The 25567-nt window shown below is 38.6% G+C and overlaps 1 protein-coding gene across 1 annotated transcript in view; it reads left to right on the forward strand.

Moving 5' to 3' along the window:
* PKP4 (plakophilin 4) overlaps positions 1-25567 on the forward strand; it is a 233744-nt gene that overhangs the window by 189779 nt on the left and 18398 nt on the right. Inside the window, exons 10-13 of the mRNA XM_054699747.1 lie at positions 5822-5950; positions 6991-7204; positions 21903-22086; positions 25397-25514. Of these exons, the coding sequence (XP_054555722.1) occupies positions 5822-5950; positions 6991-7204; positions 21903-22086; positions 25397-25514 (645 nt within the window). The remainder of the gene's footprint in view (positions 1-5821; positions 5951-6990; positions 7205-21902; positions 22087-25396; positions 25515-25567) is intronic.

Raw genomic sequence — 25567 nt, forward strand, 5'->3', positions numbered from 1 at the left:
GATCGATTTCAATGCTTTAATAATAAGTTAGAGAATGCACAGGTCTGTGTGAATGTCTGCAGCATTCATCACCGAACTACTTCACCAAGGCAACTACCTGGGATAGCCTCTTAGGCTACATTATACAATGAATTTTAAAGGACCATTTTAGCCCTTTTCTTTTATCCTGACTGATTTCCTAGAAGAAGTTTCAGAAAATGCATATGATTGTTCTAAACTGGAAAAGACCAGTGTTGTGTGCATCATCATTCATCTTGGTCAATACTACATAGTGTTTCTGTTTACTAGGTTTTGTGAAAAGCTTTCTGCCATTTAGGAGAAATTTTACAGAAATTTTCATATCTCTTAAGCAAAAAATAGTTGGCAAATAATAGATGTTTCTTCTTTTTTACTTGGCCATGTAGAAAGCAATTTTTATTAAGATAAAGTATGAGTCATTTAGTACTTGATTGATTTTGAAGAACTGACCTCATTTTTAGCAAAACCCATTTAAAATATTCAGGAAATTAAAAAAAAATTAGCAACTAAAGAGAATTTCAATTTCTGAAAGAGCAAAGTTATTATTACCAAATTTTAAGCAGCTGCAAGTGTTATTTTTAAGGCTATGTTAGCACAAGTTCATTCACTGTGCCCACAGATAGTTGTTTCACTATAAAATTGTTAATAATTATCAATGCATTTTTAGCAGCCTACTAACATATTCTCGTGAATATGAATTAAAAGCATAGGTGAGGTTTTGGTCATCTACACAAAATAACTATGGATTTTAGAATTGTATTAGAAGACCCCTGCTTCCTTAAAAACATTACACCTCTTCACAGTCTTTTGCCTAAAATTCTTCAGTGTTTACATGTGCATTTGATTTTTTTAGTCCTTTTCTGTCACCTTTTTGTCATTTTAAGGATTTTTAAATCCTTTATAACTAAATATAATAAAATTAAATATAACTATAATAAAAGTCAGAAATAATTTGACATGTTTTCTTGTAATATGGATGGACTATAAGGGATTATGTTAAGTGAAATAAATTGGAGAAAGACAAAAACTGGATGCTATCACTCATATGTGAAATATTAGGGGGGAAGCAAAGAAGCAGATAAAACCAAACCAAAATAAATCATAGAAATCTGGCTAGATAGAACTGAGGCTTCCAAAGAAGGAGAGTGGGTGATTAGAAACAAAGGGGGAAGAGGACTCTGGATTGTATTGGAAAAATGTTGGTGCTTTGGTGTGATCACTTACATTTGTAGAGGTGTGAACCTATACCCCTAAAATTTATGCAATATTGTAAATCAACATTACCTTAATAAATATTTTTAAATAGCCTTTTGTCATTACCAAAATAAAAAAATAACTATTACAGGATTTCTTTTTTTTTAATTATCAAAATGATAAAATACTAGGGCATTCTAATAAATGCAGAAATCCCTGATAGGTTTTTGAATTGCAGATAAATTACCTCTGAACCTACAGAGAAAGAATAACTACCCAGAAAAGCAGTGAAGTGTATTAGAGCTTTGGGTTTAATCTGTGTCCCTGAACACTTCGGTTTTGACCTCTGATAGGAGTTGATTCACGATAAACAAGGATTTCACGTATGATAAATATGTCAGCTATTCATAGTATGATAATTTCACAGCCTATTGCATAAACAGTTATGGCTAGCTTTGATTATTTGAAACTTTACTGATAATGCATTTTGTTAGTGAATAAGTGATTATCCTATAATAAATAGGTGCATTTATTCAAACTGCAAGTGGAATTTAGGTACATTTGAAGTTTGAATATTCAAGCCAAAATAAAAAGCTCTTGACAACTGTTATTTAACTTTCAATAGTAACTTCAAGTAACATTTTTCTTTACTTCTAAATGTACTCTCTTTATCATTGTTGCTACATTATAATTAGCCTAAAGTTCTGTGTAAGACTGAAGAAGTTATGGAAATTAAAGAAAAAAGAAAGCTGTGAGGGTCTTTTGTAGTCATCTAATTCAGAAATAAAATTTATTAGTAATACAAATGGTGCATGTTTTAAAAAAGAGTAACATAAATAATTTGTATGGAAAATGAAAGTAACTTAAAGAATGACAGCATTCATGATGTCCCTTTTGTGCAGAACTAAATCTCTGATATTCAACAAATAATTCTCCTTTTTGCCCTCTTCATCATTATGTTATTGTCAAATATTTTACTTATACCTGCATTATAGAACCCATAATAAAGTATTATTTTTACTCTAAATAACTCTTTTAAAGAAATTAAGAGAAGTTTAAAAAAAGTAAAAATATAATATATGTCCCCTTACATATTTTCTTTTTATAATTGTCTTCCTATTTTCCTATAGATCGAGGTTTCCATTTTGACTCATTTCCCTTTGGCCTAAAGAAATTCCTTTACCCTCTTTTTGTGTGGTTTGTGTGTGCTGCCAACAAATTCTCTGAGCCTTACTTTATCTGAAAATGTTTTATTTCACTTGTTTTAAAAAAGATATTTTTGTACAATATAAAACTCAGGATTGACAGTAGGGTTTTTTTTTTTCCCAGTACTTTCAAAGATGTCATTCATTGTCTTCAGATCTACATTATTTCTGATGAGAAATCAGATATCATTTATATATTTCTTATGTAACCTAACTTCTATTTGGCTGCCTTTCAGATTTTTCTGTTTGTTTCTGACTTAAAGCAATTTTACTCTGACAGTCCAGGTTTAGTTTTCTTTACACTTAAGGTACTTGGGGTTCAACTGAGATTTTCTCGAGTATTAGTTGATGATTTTTTAGCAAAATTGGGGCGTTTTTCAGCCATTATTGTGTGAGGTCTTTTTTTTCTACCCCAAACTGTCTCTTTTCTCCTTCTGGGATAACTTAACATTTTCTCATAGGTTACTGAAGTCCTGTTTGGTTTTTTTTTTTAATTATTTTTCTCTGTTTTTATTACTCTGTGAAGTGTCCTTTCTTTCTCCTATAATCTGTAACCTGCTGTTAAGTAAGTCTAGTCATTTTTCTTTTATTTCAAATACTTGAACTTGATACTTATTTTTATAGTTTTCATGTATGATATCATTCCTTCTTTTATGCATCCTTTCCTTTTAGTCTTTCAGCACATTTATTACAATATCTGGTAATTCCAGTTTATTTCCAAGTCTGTTTCTATTGTTTGCTTCTTCTGTGTCTTTATAGATCACAGTTTCTTTTTCTTCTCTTGTCCAGCAGTTTTAAATTATATGCTAACTATTGCAGATGATATGTGATAGATAATTTGGTTTACGTTGTCTCCCATTCAGTTTCTTAGTTTGTCGTGGCAGACAACTAAATTGCTGACAGATGCTTTTATATTTTGTAGAGATTGTTTATTTGGTTTTATTGTTTGTTTTCTCTTAGGACAGTTCTTTTTTCAGATTCGCTTTACTCTTAGTACATGGCTGTTATTTTGTGGCATGGTCCTTACTCCTGAATGTGGCCTTTGTAGAGACTATATGCTGAGCTGCTCAAAAAAATCTATATTCTGGCAGAGCTAAAAGTTTAGCAGCACCTAGTATATGCCCAGTCCTAAGGCAGCCACTCTCCACCAGGCCTATGCTTGTGTTATGTACATGCACCTCCTAGCACTCAACTCAAAACTCCTGAGTAATCCTCAAACAGACTTCTAGAACCTCCTCTCAGGTACCTTGCCCCACAAATTGTAGCTGCTCTGGCATCCCTAAATTGTAGCCTCCATGTGAATATGGGATTCCTAGGGTGATGCCTTTTCTTAAAGATTATCTCTCGTGTTACCTGTTATCCAGGGACTGAAAACAGTTTCCATATATATTTAGTACAGTTTTATAGTTGTTTATGATGGGAGGACAAATTCTAGCACAGATACTCCAACATGGCTAAACCCAGACGTCTGGGCTTAGTTTTTAGTGAAGTGGGTTCTGGTAGGCATTGATGCCATCCAGCCAGCCCATGAATAGATAGCAGTCTCTCCAGGGTAAATTTCTGCCTGAAATCAAGATTGCAGTTGGTATCACCGATGCCTCACTCCCCATGTCCAGCTGGAACCCACCCTTTGTGTTGCGTGACCACAATGGCACTCAAGGTGCCAGGAAATCTTGACCATCCCTGTGCAATTTAAAGAGGAGAAAAGTTTGTATGTTTAATGATTATGAATCATCAGGGAAAGATTAAATCATTCTCCTTGCACTCTATTAATTACAACATAGATTTACATAATAGACTTCAGGCGGATTTTCATCTAAAATAGTTAAACATAGTTTTAGTGCATAAAAACAAACCTATTTATTACCCAAAAAATATCCCTATTTAGAATGTTCATTTTTCAGGGATGATGAATACTTATAAAGCATCTATATCATATGTTAATATACCTCCTCACAATTTAAGCATCAGAGTCAACCTAAGAAAAAGGTAGAAGTTATAGATTCTTTCTTATTTTTCAGGTAGGAAAACTGACACTGAAAACAATTTAACTAGTTTTCAAAATAAAACAGTAACTGAAGAACCCAAGACTTTAACATAGCCTAACTCCAAATTCTGTGCTTTTTCTTGTTATCCTCGCTATCTCGGCAGTTGTGGTAGTCTTAGTATCTGTCAAAGACAAATTCTAGCCTGTGCCCCAAGCCAGAAATCTCCATCTCACCTCTCACTACAGGTTTCAGAATATTATTTGACTCTTAGAGTGAATGAAAGACAGGGCTAATAATCGAAGCAAAAAGAACATGTAAGGGATTATCAAAGTAGTCCAGGCAATTAGTATTAGCTAATTTTTGATTAACAGTTCACTTCATCATATATTCAAAATCTGTACCTTTGTTGCCTTTCCATTTATAAGAAATTGGCCTTTAAAAATATAAACATAAATTCACATTTAACAAGGATTTCCAAAAGTTGACTAATCAAATGATATCAGAAAATGTTGATAGTGTGGTGTCACCAAAACAAAGCAAAGTATAAAAGCATATGTACTTAATATAACTGTATACTCATACAAGAAATGGCAGCGCATAGGGGTTGAGGACAGAGGACTTGAGTTCAAATGTTGCTCTGTTGTTGACTAACTGGGTAACTTTAGGTCTGTCTCCAAATCTATAAAGTAGCTATAAGAATAAATGGATTAATATACATAAATTGTCTAAAATAATATCTAGCACAGAGTAAGTGTTCATCAGATATTAAGTGCTATCATAATCCAGTTCTCTGGGGAAAAAATCTATATGGACAGATGATAGAGAAAAAAGGATGTGAGAAATGTCAACAGTGGCTTTCTCTGGGCCTAGGATTACTGATAAAATATTTGTCTTTTTAATTATTCCCTATGTTTCTGTCTTTAATCAAAAACAGCCATGAATGTGTTTCTTAAAAATCATCAGGCTCACAATATTTGTGTTGTCCAGGCTGCCACCAGCTCCATCTATTCCCACCAGCCCTTCTTCCTCTTTCCTCAGGTGTGACATCTCCCCAAAGTGTACTTGTTTACCTTTGCTCTGCACCTGCACATTCCTTACATAGGTAAAAGGGCATAAAATTAGAATCAGGAAAGGAAAACAAGAATGGAAAATTTACTCATATGAAGAACTTCCTTTGTTTCTCTGAATTTCTTTCATGGTGCACCTGTGCACCATGATTTCTTAAGATCATAAGCATCTGGTCCTCTACATATGTTCATCAGGCAATAAAAATTATCTACCTGTATATTTTAAGACTTTTGTGACTTCCGATTTTGGTCTCAGCTGCTCGTTTTTCCTTACAATGAGTGTTTCCTTCAGTGTGTTGTTAAAACATGGGCCTTCCTTGCTGAAGCTGTGTTTTTCTCTTGTAGGGAGTTTGCTTGGCGTGATCCTGAGCTGCCTGAAGTCATTCATATGCTGCAGCATCAGTTCCCGTCGGTTCAGGCGAATGCAGCAGCCTACCTACAGCACCTGTGCTTTGGCGACAACAAAGTGAAGATGGAGGTACAGCACCCAGGGCTTGGGGTGCCCTGGGGAGACAGTGCCTTTCTGCTCAGCAGTCACATGTTTGGGTGCTTAAGAAATCACAAGATGCAATTCAGAGGACTTTTAAAATGGATATTTTGATATCAGATGTACTCTTCTACTTCCTCACTATGCACCTAGTGTGTCTCAGGAAGAACTAGGGAGCCAGTAACATTTTCAAATCATGTATCTGTTCATTAACTTATTTATAAAATCTGAAGCAAAAAACAACTTAACCTGTATTTTTAAAATATTTTCTAAAAGTCTGTTAGGTGAAAAATGAACTTATATATCTTACAAGATTCTCTTCAAGATTGGCGCCAACAGTGTAATTAAGTTACCGGGCATATATGGATATTTTATTTCAGCTTTTATACTTGTCATTTGTAGAAACATAGTGAATCACTGGTTATTGGCTAGTGTTCTATAATATAGATTCTTTTAACTTTTTAAGTCATTTCCCCCATGTAATGTCACATGGAACTCCAGTATTTTTCATCAATTTAATATGCAAAACAGTTTACCAGTTACAAACCTAAAGGTGAATGCAGTAAAATAAAGCCCAAAATAGTCATGAAATGTGCTAGTGAATTGAAAAATGAAGGAAGGTTAGGGGGAAAGCATTGAAAAACAATCTTAGGAACCAAATGACTTAAGTTGAAAATCCTCCCCTGTGTTGTTGCCAGCCCTGATACTGTTTTACTGTGTTTATATGTGTTCCTTGCCCTCAGGAGCGTAAGCACAGTTCTGGTGATAACCAGAGGTTCGAGTGGGACTGTGCCTCTTGCATGTGGTATTAGTGCACCTTGGTCTCCCTTCCCTTTTTAAATCATGAGCCCAGAAAAAGACATTCATCTTCATAGTGTTCTTAAGATTTATTAGATGTGTCATTCAGAATAAAGACTACCCCTTTGAAATGATCTGGAGTTGACTGTATCCCATGATCTCTTTGTAACAGATTTTTGTTTAGTCACTGATCGATCACATGTCACAGGCCTGGTACCTGTTTTTCGTTCTAGGTGTGTAGGTTAGGGGGAATCAAGCATCTAGTTGACCTTTTGGACCACAGAGTTTTGGAAGTTCAGAAGAATGCTTGTGGTGCCCTCCGAAACCTTGTTTTTGGCAAGTCTACAGATGAAAATAAAATAGCAATGAAGAATGTTGGTGGAATACCTGCCTTGTTGCGACTGTTGAGAAAATCTATTGATGCAGAAGTAAGGGAACTTGTTACAGGTGGGTAAAGAATGTGTCCTTGCCTGTAGAGAATGTTGAAAACCATCTAGACTGTGTCCTTGTATGGTGGGTTGGGAAAGAGTCAGAAGTTCTAGATGGTAGATGATGAAATAGTGCTTGCAATTTTAAGGGAGGCTATAATTTAATCTGATGATGCAGAAGGCATTTGTGTTACTAAAGGGTCATCTCTATTAGCATCACTTTTATACTTATTAATGCTTATCAGTTAATAGAGGTCTTGTTCAGAGGACTAAATATGTCCTTTTATTTTGTAGACCATATTAAATAGTATATATTTAATAGACTGACTCTTTAGCATGAAAATAAAACACACATAATGCATTGACTCTTCCACTGCAGTTTAGCCTGTATCAGAATGCCATTCTGTCTCTGCAGTGCTTTCCTAGGTACTGGGGATATAAAGGTGAACAAAACTCATTTCCTGCCCTCAAATAGTATTCCAACTCGGGAGAAACACAAGTCATTTTGTGAATGTCAGTGAAAAGTAACCAGTGCCAAGACTGAGTTTGCAATGGGAGCACCAAGAAAAGGCAGGGAAGTCTTCTGTTTGATATGAAACCAGTGTTAATCCTAAAGAATGAGGAAGCAAATGAGCATTTCCAGTAAAAAACAGAAGCTTGGCGCCTGCATGGTATATGGGATCAGTGCTACCAGCAGAAGGAGGATACTGAAAGGAGATGAGGCCAGAGATAAACACAGCCTGGTTTGGGGAGCTTTGAGGAGGAACTTGTGTCTCACATGCACTGGGAGTGATTATAGGGCATGCCATGACCAGTTTGGACTTTCAAATGCACTCTTCCAGCAGAAAGCAGAGCAAAGGGCTGATTTGAAGGGGATAAATCTAGCCGTAACAGCTTAAACTATATCAGTGATAGAAAGAAGGGATGGACAGTGGAGAAGAGGGAATAGTTAGAGAAATGGTTCATGATTAGGACATGCAGATCCAATGTAGGGAGTAAAAGATCAAAAGGAACCAAGTAAAGCCCAACTTGAGAGACCAGATTTCACAGAACCATCAGCTGAGATCAAGAGTACTTGAGTTCGTGATGAGAGAACAATTCTGTGGAAGGCAAATTAATGACAGCATTCTTTAATGGCATTTATAATAGAATGTAGGAAAATGGCTAAATAATTGGCATTAGATTCATGTGGTCAAACCATATATGTGAGTTAAATAAATTTACCTATGGCAGCGTAGGTAAATCTGTAGAGGCATTTGCAGAATGATGAGCCCAAGGTAATTAATAAAGGATAATCACCTTTCTCATAAGATATTAATGTACTCCAAATAAAGTCTAAAACTAAAATGCTAAATGTAGTATTTTATGTATACTCAAACTCTAGAATGGACTGCCTGCCTTAAAGTATTTTAATATCAATGCTTTAATACTTCTAAATTACAGATTGATTTATTAGCATGTACTTCCTCTTTCTAAACTGCTTTTGGGGCATCTCACCCTCTCACCAAAAAGTAATTTGCACATGCTTGTGTGTTTGTATAAAATGTGATTGAGAACAAGGTAAAGAGAATTAAGAGGAAAAAAGAGTACAGAGATTTCTCTCCTGAAAATCAACAAACCACTGTGATTATACCTAGCAACTTGCTCTAAGCTTCCTGTTAGACATGTGTAGACCGTGCTATTTGCTGTACATGAGAGCTTTCTTTGATGTTTCTTTCCCATCACTTTGAACTTGCTATGTAATGTCAAAGTATCTTCTTCCAGTAACGCACCTGTACAGCAGTGTGTGCAGAATGACGTGCGCGCGCTCACCAGCCATAAGTGGTACCACCAGCATACCTGACAATAGTAGTGCAGCTTAGATTTGGTTCTGTTTTGATGAACTAGGCAAATTTATCATGACTTGGTTCTTACATCCTGAATATGAAGGTTTTTTCCTTTCTTTTCTAATAATTTCTCATAGGAGGAAATTGGTTGTTTCTGAGGGTTTTTTCTGGGGGAAAAATTGAATGCACTGTAAAGTGCTTTCTCAGAGTTTAGCTGAAGGAATTTCTAAAATGTAGTGATCAGCAAGATGGAGGTTATAAAAGTCTGATGATTTCCTTTTCATTTAAGAGTAAATAAAATTTATTTTTACTAGAAGCTGACTTCACTGCTAAGGGATTTTATGTACTAATTTATCTGTACTGTACTCAGAATGTAAGTGCTAATTTAAATGCTTTCCTCTGTATTTCCTCATTTCTTTGTGGGTACTAACTGCTAAGAACACAAGATGTTTCAAGACATGAACCTTGGCCTTGAAAGGATCTGAGTGTTTCCTAACTCAAAAAGAGTTATTTCCTGAAAAGATCGTATTGCTTAAAAGGTAAAACTAGAAGCAGCATCTGAGACATCTCTTTTGGAAGCAGCTGCCAGGGGCTTTTAGGCTTTAAGAAGTATTTCTTGGCCTTATTTTGGGGGTAGGGAATATTAAGAATTGGTTGATCACTATATACTTTTACACCTAAAATCTGATTCTGGTATGTTTGCTGAGTGCTTATGAAATACTCTCTTCAAAAGCAGTCATAGCTTTGGAGTGACAGTGGTCAGTTCACACTTTGCTCACTTGATCTATGTAAAGGAATTGGGCCAGAAGCCTTCAGAAATGAATGTCTAATTCCCAAAGACTAAATGCCAGTCTGAGTTTGATTTGCTTATAAACATTACCCAGTTAATGTGAAACTACCAACTCATAAATCTAGCATAATTGTGTGTGTGTTGTGTATACAGATAATTGTAGGCCTGCTATATGGAGACAAGAAAAATTATTCACATTTCTCTGTTCTAAAATTTAGTGATACCAATCTTAACTGAATTTCCATTATTTTAAGTTTAATTGATTCCCAATATGCTTTAAAGAGTGACAGTAACAAGAGATCTTCAGCTCTTTACTCTTCTCAAGTCAGATACTCATAAACTGCCTTTAAATCATAGGCTTACAGGGTTTGAGGGACCTCAAGATTCATTTTTCCCAGTCAGCCATCTAATGTGTGAATCCTCTGTACAGCTTCCACGCAAAGTAGCCACCCATTGTGTGCTTGAACTCACAGGAGATCCATACTTCAGGAGGTTAAGGACAAGCAGAGGTTTATTCAGAAAGCAATAAGGAGACATCCTGACTTCAGAAAGCAAGGAAGGTAAGCCCTCAGGAGCTCATTTGCCTGAGGCTGACCCCTCAAGAGAAGTCAAATTAGCCCTCAATCCAACTTCCCTGAACCCCCTAAGCAAGAAAGTATGTCTTCATTAAAATATGCTCCAAAATAGCAGCAGGGTGCTACACAGTCACATCACCCACATTCCTGTGAATGACCCATCTCTCAGAAAAATTTTCCAGAAAATAGGACATTATCTTTTCAAATTCCGTTGTTCTGCCAGAGTCACCACAGATTACTATTGCTCTGGCCAATCTTGCATGATGTTTGGGCTTTGTAAATAGACCCTAAGAGTTCTTCAATGGAAACATAGTCAAATTAGCATCACATTCAAACTATTTTATTAGCTGAAGAAATTACTATCCCCTTGAAACCAGAGATTCTGTTATTCATAATATTAAGTAATTCAACCTAGTTATTAATCCAAAGCCTTTTTTCTCCTAGAACCCTTTGTTTCAGTTTGGCATTTTTAAAATACTCAAGTGAGAAAATTTTAGCTCCTTTAAAAAGATACCTTACCTTTGCTTTAATTGTGCTAACTGCCCGGGGCCTGCATTTCTGGACACGTCTCTATTTGCATGGAAAAAAACAGAAAAATACTTTCCCCAAGTGTATATTCCCAAGGAAGTATGGCTGTCATTGCTAATTAAAATAGTTCTCTAATATGTAACATGATTCTTGTGTTTTCTTCATTGTGTTGAACACCTTCCAGGTTGAAACCTATTGAGCTTTTTCTTTTAGTAATTGCTGACATAGGTAGATGCTTAGAGTGAAGGCTGGTTTACTTTTTTAGTTATTATTACAAAGGTACTCTTTGCCTTTATTGTGCTTAAACTTGAAAGCTAGATGAAGTATGGTTGTTCCCCAGCTGGGATATAAAATGAATGTCTGCTAAGCCCCAAACTATGGATGGAAAGTGGGAACATCTTGTCACTAGAAAAGATATGCAGAGCTCATTTGTTCAAGATAATTAAATAGTGTTTCTAAGCAAGGAAATATAAGTTTCAAATTATTGAGCATCCTGTGAGCATCATTTTTTAAAACTACAGAAATTGAAGATTCTGCACAGAATCTAGAGGCCTATTCCATAATGTACCAGCTGTCTCCAAACTCACACTTGTATTAGTCCCATTAACACTGTTGTTAAATAACAAAAAGTAGCCTTTGTTCTTGATTAATAATAGGCTTTGTTTAAATGGCTGCTATATTCACATTCCTTCCAGTTTTACAAATAATTATTCATCCATATGACTAAGTAAAATATTTCCAGTTTATTTTAAAAATTTTGAGTATTAGCAGTGGATTTCAGAAACTTGCAGAACTTGAAATTAGACATATTCCCTTCCTGATCATTAGCTCCGTATCTCTTATTAGGTAATAAATTGATTTTTTTTTTTAAGTTAGCCATGCACAAAGGAAAGGGACATGGATCAGGCTGCAGTTTAAGAAACAACAGGAGTTCTAGAAAGGCGGGAGATTAGTGGATATACATCCAGCCTTTCAGACTGTTCCATGCCACTATAGGGTGATATTTACTAAACATCTCCCCTTGGCCTTATTAATATGCCTTCACAGCTATTACTTATTCTCTAGTGCAGGGAGAATTTGCTGGTCTGTTCCTTTCTGCTCTACTCTTATGGGCCCCTGGAGCCATCAGGAGCTACATGGGTAGTTTTCAGAAATCCAGAAATATTTCCTCCCAAATCTCAACCCCAATCAGTAGAATTCTTATCATTTGGTCTACTTTATAAAACATTAGCAGTAGAAACATGCTTTATTATTACTGAACATTTCCAGCCCTAAAAATTGAAAATGAAAAATCAAATGACAAACAAAAAATGTTTAATTGATAATGAGACAAAAACAGTTTACTACAAATGCAATGACTCTCAGTTCAGAGTCAGCAGAACTTGAACTGGAGAAGACCCTATTCTACTGCAGTATTACAGAAGGGAAACTGGGGTCCAAAGAGATTGAGTCCATAGTTTGGAATCCTAAATTACAGACTGAAGCTTTTCCTTGCCTGGCCCTGCTGTTGCCATCAGTCAATTGCCAGGCCAGGAAGTGCTGAGAAGTCACAAAATCTTGACCATTTTCAAGTATCATTTCCCTGGTTTTCTCAAAGTACCACCAAAAGAGGAAAAGAAAAAGAAATTTCATAATATTTCTTACTTTCTGAATTTCATCCAGAAGTATAGAGAAATATTTTTGAACTTGGCCACTAATGGAGTCACATCAAACTAGTGAGCAGGTATAATCACAAAGCTTCAGGTTGCTTAGAAAATGTGAAATGTGATTTTGGTCTTGTGAGTTTTCTAGATTTATAGTCTGAGTATGAAAAGATTCACCTTGTAAGTGGAATATGACCTTCTATTTTGAAAGCAGGCTTCGCAATTCCAACCAAAATGAGCAAGAGTCAAGTGTGGAGACTCGGAGGTCACCACAGCAGTTGGGCGGTCAGCCCTGGGTCAATAGAATTCCCCAGCAAAAGAGCCCTTTAATGACACACTCCCCAGTAGACTCAATGCCAATAAATTAGAGAATGATGGGGGCATGTGAAGAAAATCTAAAAATGATGCAAGAGACCCCTCAAGTACTTTGCAAGTCTCTAAGCTTCTGCTGGTTCCAGGCAACTGGGTTGAAAAAGTAGCACAGTTACCAATGAATAAGCACATTCCAGGAACACTCGAAAATCCGCTGCGGATCATACAGTTTCTGTGATACTTTCTCGGATAAATCTCTGTGAGACTGTGTCAGAGACTGAAGTGACCTCTAGAATAACTAGGGTAACTGGGCTGCTGACTGTGCTGTCACTTTTACATCACACCTATTTCCTCAGGGAAATTTCCCGTGTGTGACCTGTTCCCTCTTACAAATTCCCCCTAACAGAATGAACTGTCATTTACATGTCTTACAGACAATTCTTCATCAGCATTTCTGAATTGTAAGCTGATTTATTTTCTGTGCACATGCCTTTCCAGGGTATGTAGGACTATATGACTACATTATGTCATTATTCCTCTCCTACCAATGAAGTTGGAAAATTACTTAGAAAAAAAGAATATGTTACAATACAAATGTGGGTCTCTAGAGTTGGATGTCTAGAAATTGATTCATCTTTTCGAAGATGTTGTGATCCACCTTTATACCTGAAAAAAAAATTACAGAAAAACAGACTAGCCCCTATGATCTCTGAAGATCTATCACTCACATCCTTCAACTGGGATAAAAGACCAGGCACAGTCCCCTCCACATTGAATCTCTAAGCTGGAGCCCACCTCGGGACAGGCACTGCAGCCAATGCAGGTCTTTTCCACACCTCCTCCTGGGACCTTTCCATCCCTCAAATCACCTAAACACTGTTGCTATATGACTGCTGAAACCAGCCAGAGTGAGCCTTCCATTGCCCGACATGGAGTGTGCATTGGCTGTGTGCATGAAGTCTCAGAGCAATGAGGTGAACCCCAGCAATGAGGCCAGGCCCCCCCAGAGGATTGCTCACCACCTAGAAAACCCTATTCCCACTAGCAGGGAAACTAACCAGGAGGCTGAGCCTGCTGATGGGGCAGGAAGAAGAAAGCCATGAGCTACCTGTAAGCCAGGAGCAGGGCTGCACATTCAGCTGCTCTGGGGTTGCCACCCAAGTCTCAGGATCCTCGTTAAGATGGTAGCATCTTAGGAACACCACACAGGACTATGCACCACCAGGATTTGTTGTCCCAGAATTTATCCAGAGAATTTATCCATTTCTACAATGAAAGATAATATTTTTGCCCCCCCCCCAAAAAAAAATTGCTTTCCCATTATCTGAGTTTCACTTCAGTTCTATAATTTGATCTCATCACTCTGGCCCTGGTTGGAAACTTGAGTGATTTGCCTGAAGGCACAAGCAGCAGACATTTTTTATTGCGCTACTCTCTTCCCACCACCCTCTTGATTTCCTCATTTCTCTGAACAGCAACATATTCTCGTATATATGTCAAACTGCTGGCTCATCTTTGACACCACCCTCAGTTTTCATCAGCTTCCAAATTGTCATCACAATTTACCATCTCCTCCTTATTCCTTCCGGTCCAGTCACATCACCCTAAACTGGACATAGGCACTGCCCCTCTGGTCCACCCCACCGTCTATGCATTCCACACTTCCCCACCTGCCAGTTCAATCTGCAGACCTTTCCTCGCCTTTCAGACCAGCCTCAACCTCAAAGGTCTCCCACTTTACTCCCCCCAGGCCCACTAGGAAGGGCTCCCCTAGAGCAACCAGCTTCTCCCTGGACTGCCTTTCACAGTCCAGCTCAGTCCTGCGCAACAGGTTTGTGAGTGTGGCTTTAGAGACAGACTGACTTGTTAGTCCTTCTGTTTCTATGACACCAGTGCCAGCTTCCCTGGTAATAAACACAGGAGATGCTGCTTGATATTTTTGTGAGGACAAATGTGGTGTGTCTGCAAGCTCTGTTTGTTTCTCTTCCCACATGCATCCTCTGCCACAGCTGCTGTGTGTTGTGACTGTGGCAGTGCCTCCTGAGAGCCTAGAACTCACCTGCACGTCTACCTTAGAGTCCTGCATCAAAGAAACAATATCTCTACCCAATCTATCAGTGGAAGTGCAATGCAGGACACATTTCAACTTTTCTACAATAACATTTCAACACATTTCAAGTAATTTTCAACTTCCTAGTAGCCATGTTCAAAAGAAAAAAGAAACAGATGCTGTTTATTTTGAGAACATAGTTTATTTGGGGCCTCTCTGGTGGTGCAGGGGTTAAAGTCCCAGCGCTATCAAGCTTTTGCATGGGTTAGCTCCCGGCCAGGGTGCAGCAGACCTCTCCTGTCTCACTCGCTGCTCCCCACTTATTCTGGTGAATCCCCTCACCACCTGTACCTCTGGCCTACACGCCAGCTCTTGTATGTATAAATTTTAAAAAATGAAAAAAATGTAGTTTATTTAATCAAGTAACTCCAACATAATCACTTCAACTTATAAGCAGTATAAAAATTAACATGTTTTACATTCACTGTCTGTGTATCAGATCTTCATAATCCTGTGTATGTTTTATACTTATAACACATCTCAGATGATCTAGCCACATTTTAAGTACTCATTTGCCTCATGTACTTAATGGCTACTCTGTTGGATACTCTATTGGCTAGGACAGGTCTGTACTGTGCTTGGGTATAAGGAACATGTCTGAAAGGCATGAGCTACATAACTTTAGTTCTGGCAGGGTGGCAGGTGACCTTAAGGTGGCAGCTTGAAATAGCCAACAAAAGTCAGAAGTTTATAACAACCCTACTAGAATTAGGGAAAGAGCTTTGGGGACTGCTGAGAAGAAATGGAGAAGTGTTTTGACTATATCCTGCTTCCCCTAGTCAGAGAAGGTCTAGGGAATAACAACTGAGACAGGTGCTAGGAGCAGATAGGGGCCCTAGTTTCAGAGGCCCACATACCTGTCCTGTTGTCCACAGTCAGTTTATGAGACAAGGGTCCACCTTGACCCTTGTCTGCTACCTGCAGACTTGATAGTTTATATTTCCACCATTAGGCTAATATTTCTTTCCTCATTTATCAAGAATGCTTGCAGCAGGGGTATAGAAAACACCCACCTATTTGAAGGATCAGAGATGTAGAATATCCTGGAGGGATGACCTGACATAGCAGGCAGTGTGCCTGACCCTGGGAGCCAAGCAAGAGTCATGGTATGACTTGTCATGTGCCAGGGACAGTGGGGTAAAAGCTCATCATCTCTCCTCTGGTGTAGTACTTTTCATACCCCTAAGGCTTGGGAATTCTTATACTTATTCATGGACATCTCGTGAAAGAGCGTGACTGAAACAAGACCTTCAAAGGCAGATATTGAGAATGAGACTAACTCATAACAGAAAATGCAGGACCCTACCCAGTGGTGACATTTGAAGTGCCCCAGCACTTTCTTTTTCTTGCTATTTTAATTTGTTTTTTGCAGTGTCTACAAAACACTTATGTGGGGTTTTGTTTTATGTTTTGGTGGGGTTTTTGGTATTTATGAAATGACATTAATCGAATGCTATATAAAAATTAATGGTTTTCTATTTCTTTCATAACCAAAAGAAAACCAGTTGTGTAGCTGCTATGGATTTATGATATCAGAGGAAAAGCATTTTCTAAATGCTTTGGTTGGTTTTTTAATGTCCTTTAAGAAATACATTTTTCTAATAGTGCTATTGTTTTAATTAATCAGTACAATCAGTCTCTGATTTGACTATAAAATTATCATTTGGCCATTAAAATAGCTATAGAGCTAGTTTTAAATGTGAGCTTTTTCAAAATTCTACAGCATAGGATTTATGTGAAATGGTATTTTTAATTACTTTATTCATTCTTTGTAGGAAAATGAACATTCATCTCTCTTGGCAGTGTTACATTATGATTATTGGTTACTTATAATTATGTGTACTTTTTCCTGTGATAGAGAATAAGCAGCCTTTTCTACAATAACATGCATTAAAATTGCCTAATATTTTCTAAATTAGTTTGTATATTCTTAGTCCTCACAACAAATAGCTAATTGCTTTAAATTAAATAAAAAACCTCAAGATTTCTAAACCAAATTGTAGTTTATTTTTAACTTTCTCTTTAGGAACCAGGAGATAATAGAGTATACTAGTAAATATTTTTGAAACAAATTTTGCATTAGGATGTCGGAGCGAGAGGTTTATCATGTTGATGGAGAATACTAATCTCCAGCTCTCTATTTCTTCATCAGTCTTGCTACATCTGGGAGTTGGTATATTTTCTATTCATTACTTAATGCTCTGGCAGCATTCTTCTGACCCATTAAATGAAGCCCTAGACAGAAAGAATGGAGAGAACATTGTTTTATTATGACTTTAGTGAGGTAGAGTGCACACAGGTATTATTAGCTCACCCTAAGAATGGTACTTTTTACTTTGAGTAGAAAACCCAAATTAATCATTCCATAGCTAAGGCTTTTAAGTTTAATTGAACCTTTTTCATCCAATTTTAGTTGATCAGAGCTGGTTGTTTTAGCTTTTCATAACCTTAGTTTTGAAACAGAAAGTGGAGAAGAAAAACCATTATCTTGAGACTTGCTTTGATGTTTGAAACAGCTAGTTAAATCCACACCAAATGTAGCTCTGTGTAGAACCTGGGGAAGCACAGGATTAGTGGGGTAATAAAATTTACAATGCAGGATGATTGTGTGGGTCTCTTCAGTGCCTCCAACTTAACCAAAAATAGAACCTTTCTCTTTTTTCTGGTCAAGGCTAATTTTGAACATTTTCTGAAGTTGCAGAAATCAAAACCCGAGTGTCTATAGTAGACTGCTTTTATAAGTTATCAGTCATCTCAGATTACCAAAGGATAGTATAGTCAGTTCATCTGCTGAAGGGTTGTACACTTTTAAACAATTTCACTTTATAATTGGACAACACTGGTCCTTCCGTTTTGCAGTTTGAGGGATGAGGATTCTGGCATGTTGGATTAACTCTTAATTTAATTTGTGGTTCTGGAAGATGGAACAGCAGCAGATCTCCAGTCCCTATAGCTAGAATGGTGGTTCAACAACCCTGTCTTGGTCTTTGAATGTAAGGCAGACAGAACTGTGTTGGCAAATTCTCTTAAAATTCTCTTAAAAATCTCTTAAAAATCTAGTGTTTGGACCCTCTCCCTTGAAGACTTTCCCGAGTACTCAGTTTTAAGGAAAGGCATGATGAGGAGGTAATGTGTAACAACTCGGTCGATGGGCAGAAAACAAAAGGAAAATTTAGGCAAAAAAATTGGGTCCATCAACAGATATTTTTGAGCAACAATTATGGGCCTTGCATATATATAACAAAACATATCAAAGAATGGATGATACTGAAATGCATTCCTCATTGTATATGTCTAATCAGATTTATATTAAATTTAGAAATACAAATGCTCATTATTCTTTAAAAAATGAACATTTAGAATTTCAGTTAAATTGGAAGCTGATTCATTTTGTGCAACTTGATGCAAGGTATTATAGGTAAAGCACACAGTGCCTGGCACTAGAGCAAAATCCAATAAGTGGTGATCATACTATTGTTTATACTGATCTATGAACTTTTATGCTGTCTAATCCCATAAGTAGGTTTAATGTCAATCTAATTGTAGATTTAATGGCCAGTAGTAAACTGTAATATGGCAGTCATTCTAAATGCCGAATAAGAAAAAGAAAGAGCAAGACAAAATTCAAAAGTCTAGTAACTGCATGGAAAATCAAGGAAATCTGGAAAGTATCCTCTTGCCAGAAGTAGGTCTTAGAAGTAGTTGGAAGTGGGCCTCCCCTGGTGGCGCAGCCGTTGAGCACTGGGCTGCGAAGCTGCCCGCAGCCTCTGCAGCGCCTGTTCAATCCCCGGCCGCCGGCAAGGGTCCCACATGGCTCGACAGACCTCTCCTGCCGCACCCGCTGCTCCCCTCAGCAGTGTATTTCGTCACTCTGCCTGTTCTGTTCCCCACTCTGGCTCTGGTGAATTCTCTCACCCTCCCACGCTTCTGACTGTACCCAGTGCTTGTATAAATAAATAAATAAATCTTAAAAAAAAAAAAAAAAGAAGTAGCTGGAAGTGGAAGCAGGAAGTAGCTGGAAGTGGAAGCAGGAACCATGAAAAACAAGTTTTTCTGCCAACAATCAGAGAACTTCTAGGCATCAACTTCCAGATCTAATGTGCTAAAAGAACCCCCCCTCTTCTTAGTCATGTTTTCACCTGAAGCTTGTGACTCAGGCTGTTTGATTTGGTTTTTTTTTTTTTAGAGATGTATCTGATTTTATACCAATGGGCTATAATAGGATAGGCTTTACTTCCCATAAACCTTGTCTGATAGTTAACTTTACTGGAATGCATTTATTCTGTGAAGTAGAACATAGCATATTCGAAAGTGCAGCTCTCCCCCGTGTTGAATTTTGTAGAGTGAGGAATTTGAAAGGCTTTAACAAAAAGAGAATTTGCTATGGCATTTAGGAATCACATGTTATAAAATTGTTTTGGTAGGGATTAGATTATAACCCTCGGCCTCCAGTGCTTCTGGACTGCAGGCTCCTCTGTGGCTCACTCATGTCTGACGGGACCCATTGGTGCCCTGGGTTGAGTGGGGTTAGCCTCCTTAGCAGAAAATGTTAAATTTTCACTGTGGCAGCCTCCTCTATCACCCCATCTCTCTGCACCTTAGCCTGCTCTTCTGTCTTGTCTCCCTTCTGTTATTTGGGTCAAGACAGCCTTCCAGAGATTCATTTGTTTCTCATCCTAAGCCCCCAGGCCCCTTCCTGTGGTCATCAGCCCTTTAACATTTTTCCTCCGAGACAGTGCTTCTCAAATGTCCTTTAGATACAAAACCCTTTTTTCAAACAGAAACACTCGGTGAAGCCCAGCACTGAAAACAGCTAAGTATGGAGCTGCTCTGAGTAAACTGGTGTGAGGACCTGGAATGCTGCCACCACTTCTCCTCCCCCATTCCTCACATGACTGCCTTAGAAATCCAGTGGGGCACAGTTTAAAAACCTTTTGTATACAAACATACAGGTGACTTTATAAGCCTCCATGGAGAAATACCCCAATTCTGGAAGTTCGGTTCATTTGGTGAGCACCTGCAGTATGTGCTGCCCTCTTGCTAGGTCAGGATCTATTTTGTGACAACAGATGTTATATAAGCAAAAATCCATCATGGTAGAGACCGAAGGACCTTCCAAAGAAAGGTCCTGACTTTTCCTGATTCTAAGCTGTCTAAATCCTCCTCACCATTTTGGCCTGAGTGGCTGGACCACCATTGAGGCTGAGATCCTAAAAGACTGTGGTTATGGTGAGCTCAGCCACCTCGAAGGACAGGACAGAGTAAAAGGTCTTAGGGAACAAGGGAAACAAAATCAGTGAGGTGCAGAAGCCAAAGGCAAGTGTAAGCAAGCACAGCTGTGGAGTAGAACATTTCCCAGCCTGCCCAAGCATATCCCCATAGTCCACCATGGGGTGTGGACAGTTACGTGCCAGGGTAGGGATGTTCATCTCAATTTATAGTTAAAGTTGTTTTGCTATCTTTAGTTCTAGCCTTTTGCTTATACCTCTCCTTCCTCACCAAAAAAAAAAAAAAAAAAAAAGCTGTCAGCACTCCTATTTCTCCTGTCTTTCTAAAGGACACGCAATCTTTCCGTCATGGCCACGAGCTTGACAAGCTCCCATGGACATGGGCAGATTTTGTGTAGCCAACTCTTTCCTTTCCATGAGACCATAAACTTTTTTTTTTAATATTTATTTTTTATTTACACAAGAACCAGGGTACAGGCCAGATGTGCGGGAGGGTGAGAGGATTCACCAGAGACAGGGTGGGGAGCAGAACAGGTAGATTGACTGAAGTACACTGCTGAGGGGAGCAGCGAGTGAGACAGGAGAGGTCTGCTCACCATGTGGGTTGCTCCGAGGCCGGCGGGAATCGAACCGATGCTGCAGAGGCTGCAGAGGCTGCAGACAGCTTCACAGCGCTGCGCTCAACCACCTGCACCACCGGGGGAGGCCTGAGACCATAAACTTTTCATTCAAAAAGCACCGTACAGACTTTTGAGAATTTTGCAAAGGAGTGTCAGACTTTGAAGGACCTCAGTGCAGAGAAAACCAGCTGCAGCCTTACTCCTTCCCTTCTCCTTACTTTGGAAAATGCACTGGTGTGAAAGTGATATTAGAGTAGGTATATGCCTCTTGAATTTGCTCTGATTTCTGAAAGGGGAATTATTAGAAAACGTGTGTGCCTTAACAGTCCTCACAGTCAACACAAAAGTGAAGACCCTCTAATGTGCTTACAACTTTAACACTCGAGTAAACTACAGTGAAGGTTTATTGCCCTAGCCATGTTGATATGACCTATAGTTGAGGTGACTGTTAGTTTATCGTTAGCTTCACCTGTATCTAAAAAGGAACAGTAGTAACTTGTATTTCTAAAACACATGGCACTAAAAATGTTTAAACCTTGTCTAAATAAGGAAGATGAAGCAAATGTCACCATACTCTGTGCCAGTAGAGTTACAGTAAGCTTGAGCTTCCCAGCAGCAAAAGTAAGAAAAGCATGATTGAGAGATACATGTCAGTCTTCCAAGAAAAATTCTTTTCAAGTACTAAATTCTAAAAATGGTTTGTCACATAGAACACTGAATGTAAAGGACAATACAACGAACAACAGTTGTATAACAATCCCAGACACATTATATTTATGACCCTAATAGGGTTGCATACCTCCCCCTCACAGAGTAATTTGTTCTGCAAAAGCCACAGTTGTCTTCTCTGATAGATACATAGACTCTGAAACTTAACCGAAGGAATACTTGACTTTGTAATATACTGCCAGAAGCTCACATATGTTCACTCAACTTTATTAGGGGTTTCTCCCCAGCCTGGTTGCAAATTTAGGACATAGATTAGGTTTGGAACAGTCTGAGTTCACAACAATTAGGGCAGATATGTTCATCTCATTCCTAAAACTGCAGGGCTTCTAATTGATGATTTGATTTTTTTTTTTTAGGAGTTCTTTGGAATTTATCCTCATGTGATGCCGTAAAGATGACAATCATTCGAGATGCTCTCTCAACCTTAACAAACACTGTGATCGTTCCACATTCTGGATGGAATAACTCTTCTTTCGATGATGATCATAAAATTAAATTCCAGACTTCACTCGTTCTGCGTAATACAACTGGTTGCCTGAGGTAATTTCTTTATTTCTTCTTTCTAATTAATTATGTGATTAAATGTGTTACAGGTAAATTGATTTTAGGAGGAGGTACTTCATTTTATTAATATCTATCTAAGTTTTCAAGTTTCTTTCAAATTTAGGCCACTGAATTTTGTTGTTCTGTGAGGAAAACATGGCCTAAGAGACATTATCTTATAAATGACTCCTCTGTGAATTAGTGAAAAAAGCCCTTTCGTTCTGAAATTCCTGCCACTGTCTTCCACTTTAACAGCCTTTTCTTGTTCTTACAGTCTGATTGCTCATTTGTTTGCAGCCTGATTTTTGTTTAAATTCAAAATGTGATGGTTAAAACCTTTTTGCTTTAAATAGGGTGCAAAAAGACGTGTCATTTAAGTAATCAATTGGGAGTTTGAGTTTTACAAATAAATGAAAATAAACCTACATACTATTTTTAGTCATTATCTTCAGCATTTAAAATCCATAAAGCTTCCTTTAAGTGCACACATGTTGCTCATTATGTCCATTAATACTCATTAGCTCAATTTCTACCCAGTTTCCCAGGCAATGTCCTGGCAGCTTAAAACAGAAGCCTTGGAGCAGAGTGGCATACTGACAATGGGAGTGGACTCTGACCTCAGACGGCCTGGCTTCTCATCCCACTCTGAGTCTCCATTCCCTCGTCTATGCAATAGGGATAGTAGCATTTCAACATTGTGAAGCGCTTGTATAAAGTGCTTAGTGTAATGTGTGCCACTATACAATGAAAGTTATTTAACATTTAAGCAAAGACATCTGAGCATCTCTACCACAGGGAGCTTGGGAAGGAGAGAGAGGGCCTGGGCTTCTGAAGCCTTTTACTGTTGGGACAGGTGACCATTGGCCCCTGAGCTAGAACAAAACCAGGATGGACCAGAGTCTGGACCCTGGCAGGTCTGGGCCCTGAGTCAGTTCCCTGACTGGGATGCATACATCAAGGGCAGTCATAAGCTGTACCCGGGATTCAAGGAAAAGCCGCTCATCCTCTCCCCTCAAATAGGTCTGGGGAGGCTGTAATCACTCCCCAGCCAGCCAGTCAGGCTCAGGGAAAAACCCAGAGGCAGGACACACACTCAGGGCTGTTAACATTTAATGAAATACCTCTGTGTGAAATCAATGATGAACAAAACAGATTGCATCCCTGCTCTGATAGACCCATATTCTATTGGAGAATGTAGATAGGTAGGTAGGTAGAAGTAGAAGAAATTGAAAGTAGAAGTAAATACTGCTTTAAGTAAATAATAGTAAATAGAAGTAAAAGATATAAAAGTCTGTTTAGTACAGAAGACAGACAAGAAAATAACAATAGTTGTCATTAAAAGAAATCAGTGATGTAAAGGTTATTAGGTAGTTATTTTGATGATCAGGTGGTCTATGGTAAAATTCAAATGATAAAAATTATGCCCAAATCTGAACTGCTGCAAGAAGTAGTCATGAGGTAGGGGAGGGAGGATGCTCAAGAGGACACATTCTCTAGGCCATAGGAGTGGATAAAAAGACTCCAGGCCAGGGATGAACCTGGAACTAGAGCTCAATAGACAGGATGCAGAGTATTACCATATTTTTCAATCAAAGGAAGGAGCTTGTGCTTAATTCCACGTGCCATGGGAAACCACAGGACACTTGTAATCACTAGAGTGCTGGGTCTAGTCCCTGACTGTGAGTAGAAGACACAGAATGGGCAACAATGGGGACGGGAAGACCGGGCCGGGGCAGTACCCGAGCTGGGGCAGTGGCATAGACCAGGAGCTGGAGAGTGGTGGGCAGGCTGGGTGTATGTCAGGAGCTGATAATATTCGCTAATGGTTTGATTATAAGGAGCCCAGGGAGGAAATAAGAGAAACACCTAGATCTTTGGCTGGATAAAGTGCAGTATGGAGGTGCTGTTGATGAGACAATGGAGAAGAGAGGGTGGAGGTGGTGTGAGCAGTGGAGGGTTTGGCCATGTCAGTTTTGAGATGTCTAACTTGCTCCCCATGTGATAATGCCAAGAGTGGTTGTATAAATGAGTGCAGAGCTCTCGGGAGAACGTGAGGCCAAAGATAAACGTTTGGGAGTCCGTGGGTTTGAGGAGCAGGAGGCCAACACGGGAAGGGCAAAGAGAAAAAACAAGAAGTCCCACGTGGCCCTGGGACCTGCAGAGGGATCCTCAGGCAGAAATGCTAAGCAGGGAAGGAGGCAAGGGGTCCTAGCAGCTCACAGAGGGACAGGAGAGGGTAACTCTTGATGCTGCTGAAAGGTCACACAGAAGAGGTGACAGGTGACAGTGTCTCTCTGGTGCCAGAGGACAAAGGTGAAAGGAAAATCCCCAAATCTCCTTTATCTAGTCCAGGTTTCGTGAAATCTCAGAATTAGCCTATAATCCTTGTAATCAACCCTAAAATAGATCCTTAGAGTTTGAATTATGAATTCAAGAAGAATTAGAATTCATAAAGACAAATTAATTGATACCAAGAGTTTCAATATGGATGAGACTGAAAACAATTTTCCGAGTGCTTCATCATTGAAAGGATAAGAAAAATTGTGGTATAAACAAATGTCTACTTTTAACTTGTAATGAGTTTATTTTTTTTTATTAAATGTACAAGACCTTTAATAGAAAGCAGAAAAAAGAGTAAGGGTAAATATTTCCCACCCTAAGTTAAACACCCCCTCGTGGATAAATGCCCAGCAGAACAGGCTTGACTCAAAGCAGGGCCACTGAGGTCACAAATCTAAGTCACCTTCTGGCAGGGTGAACTGCTTTTATACAAGAAACTGTTTCCTCTGTTCACGTAAACACTTCTGACCACCTACTACATATATAGCATGATCACAAAAAGGATTCTGCAAGGATTTTACATCCAGCCTAATAGAGGAAGTAAAACTTGTCTGAAAGTAACCACAACGGGAAAAAACCACACCTTTTATGTGGTGGGCTCTTTTCTAATTGTTTTATGTATAGCAACTCATCTCTTCCTCACATCAGTCTTAGGAGGTGGTTATTTCCACTTTTTAAATATGAGGAAACTAAGACTAGACCTCAAATAATCATATTAGGAGTTTAGAAAGTGCCACGTCACAAGAGCGAATACCAAGCTCAGTATGCCACTGTGTCCTTCTTTGTGGGTATGGGATCTAGCTGCTACTGTGAGCTCTTGAGATGTTAAAATTCAAGCTCCAAAGTGCCTCCTCAAATCAGAACAACATGCCTGGTATCTGTTGTCCATTCTCTCACACCAGGAAGGTGAGTTGCCGTGACTAACGATTAAGTTGTTTCAGCAACTCCCACGTCTCTGCCCTTTTAGGAACCTCAGCTCTGCAGGGGAGGAAGCACGAAAGCAGATGCGGTCTTGTGAGGGGCTGGTGGACTCGCTGTTGTACGTGATCCATACGTGTGTGAACACCTCTGATTATGACAGCAAGGTCAGTGTCTGACTAGCCGTGTGAGGGGTGCAATGCAGGTGGCAACAGCTCCT

This window comes from Talpa occidentalis, unplaced genomic scaffold, assembly GCF_014898055.3.
Source record: "Talpa occidentalis isolate TD23 unplaced genomic scaffold, MPIMG_talOcc4v2.1 talOcc4.3, whole genome shotgun sequence".
NCBI classification, from domain to species: Eukaryota; Metazoa; Chordata; class Mammalia; order Eulipotyphla; family Talpidae; genus Talpa; species Talpa occidentalis.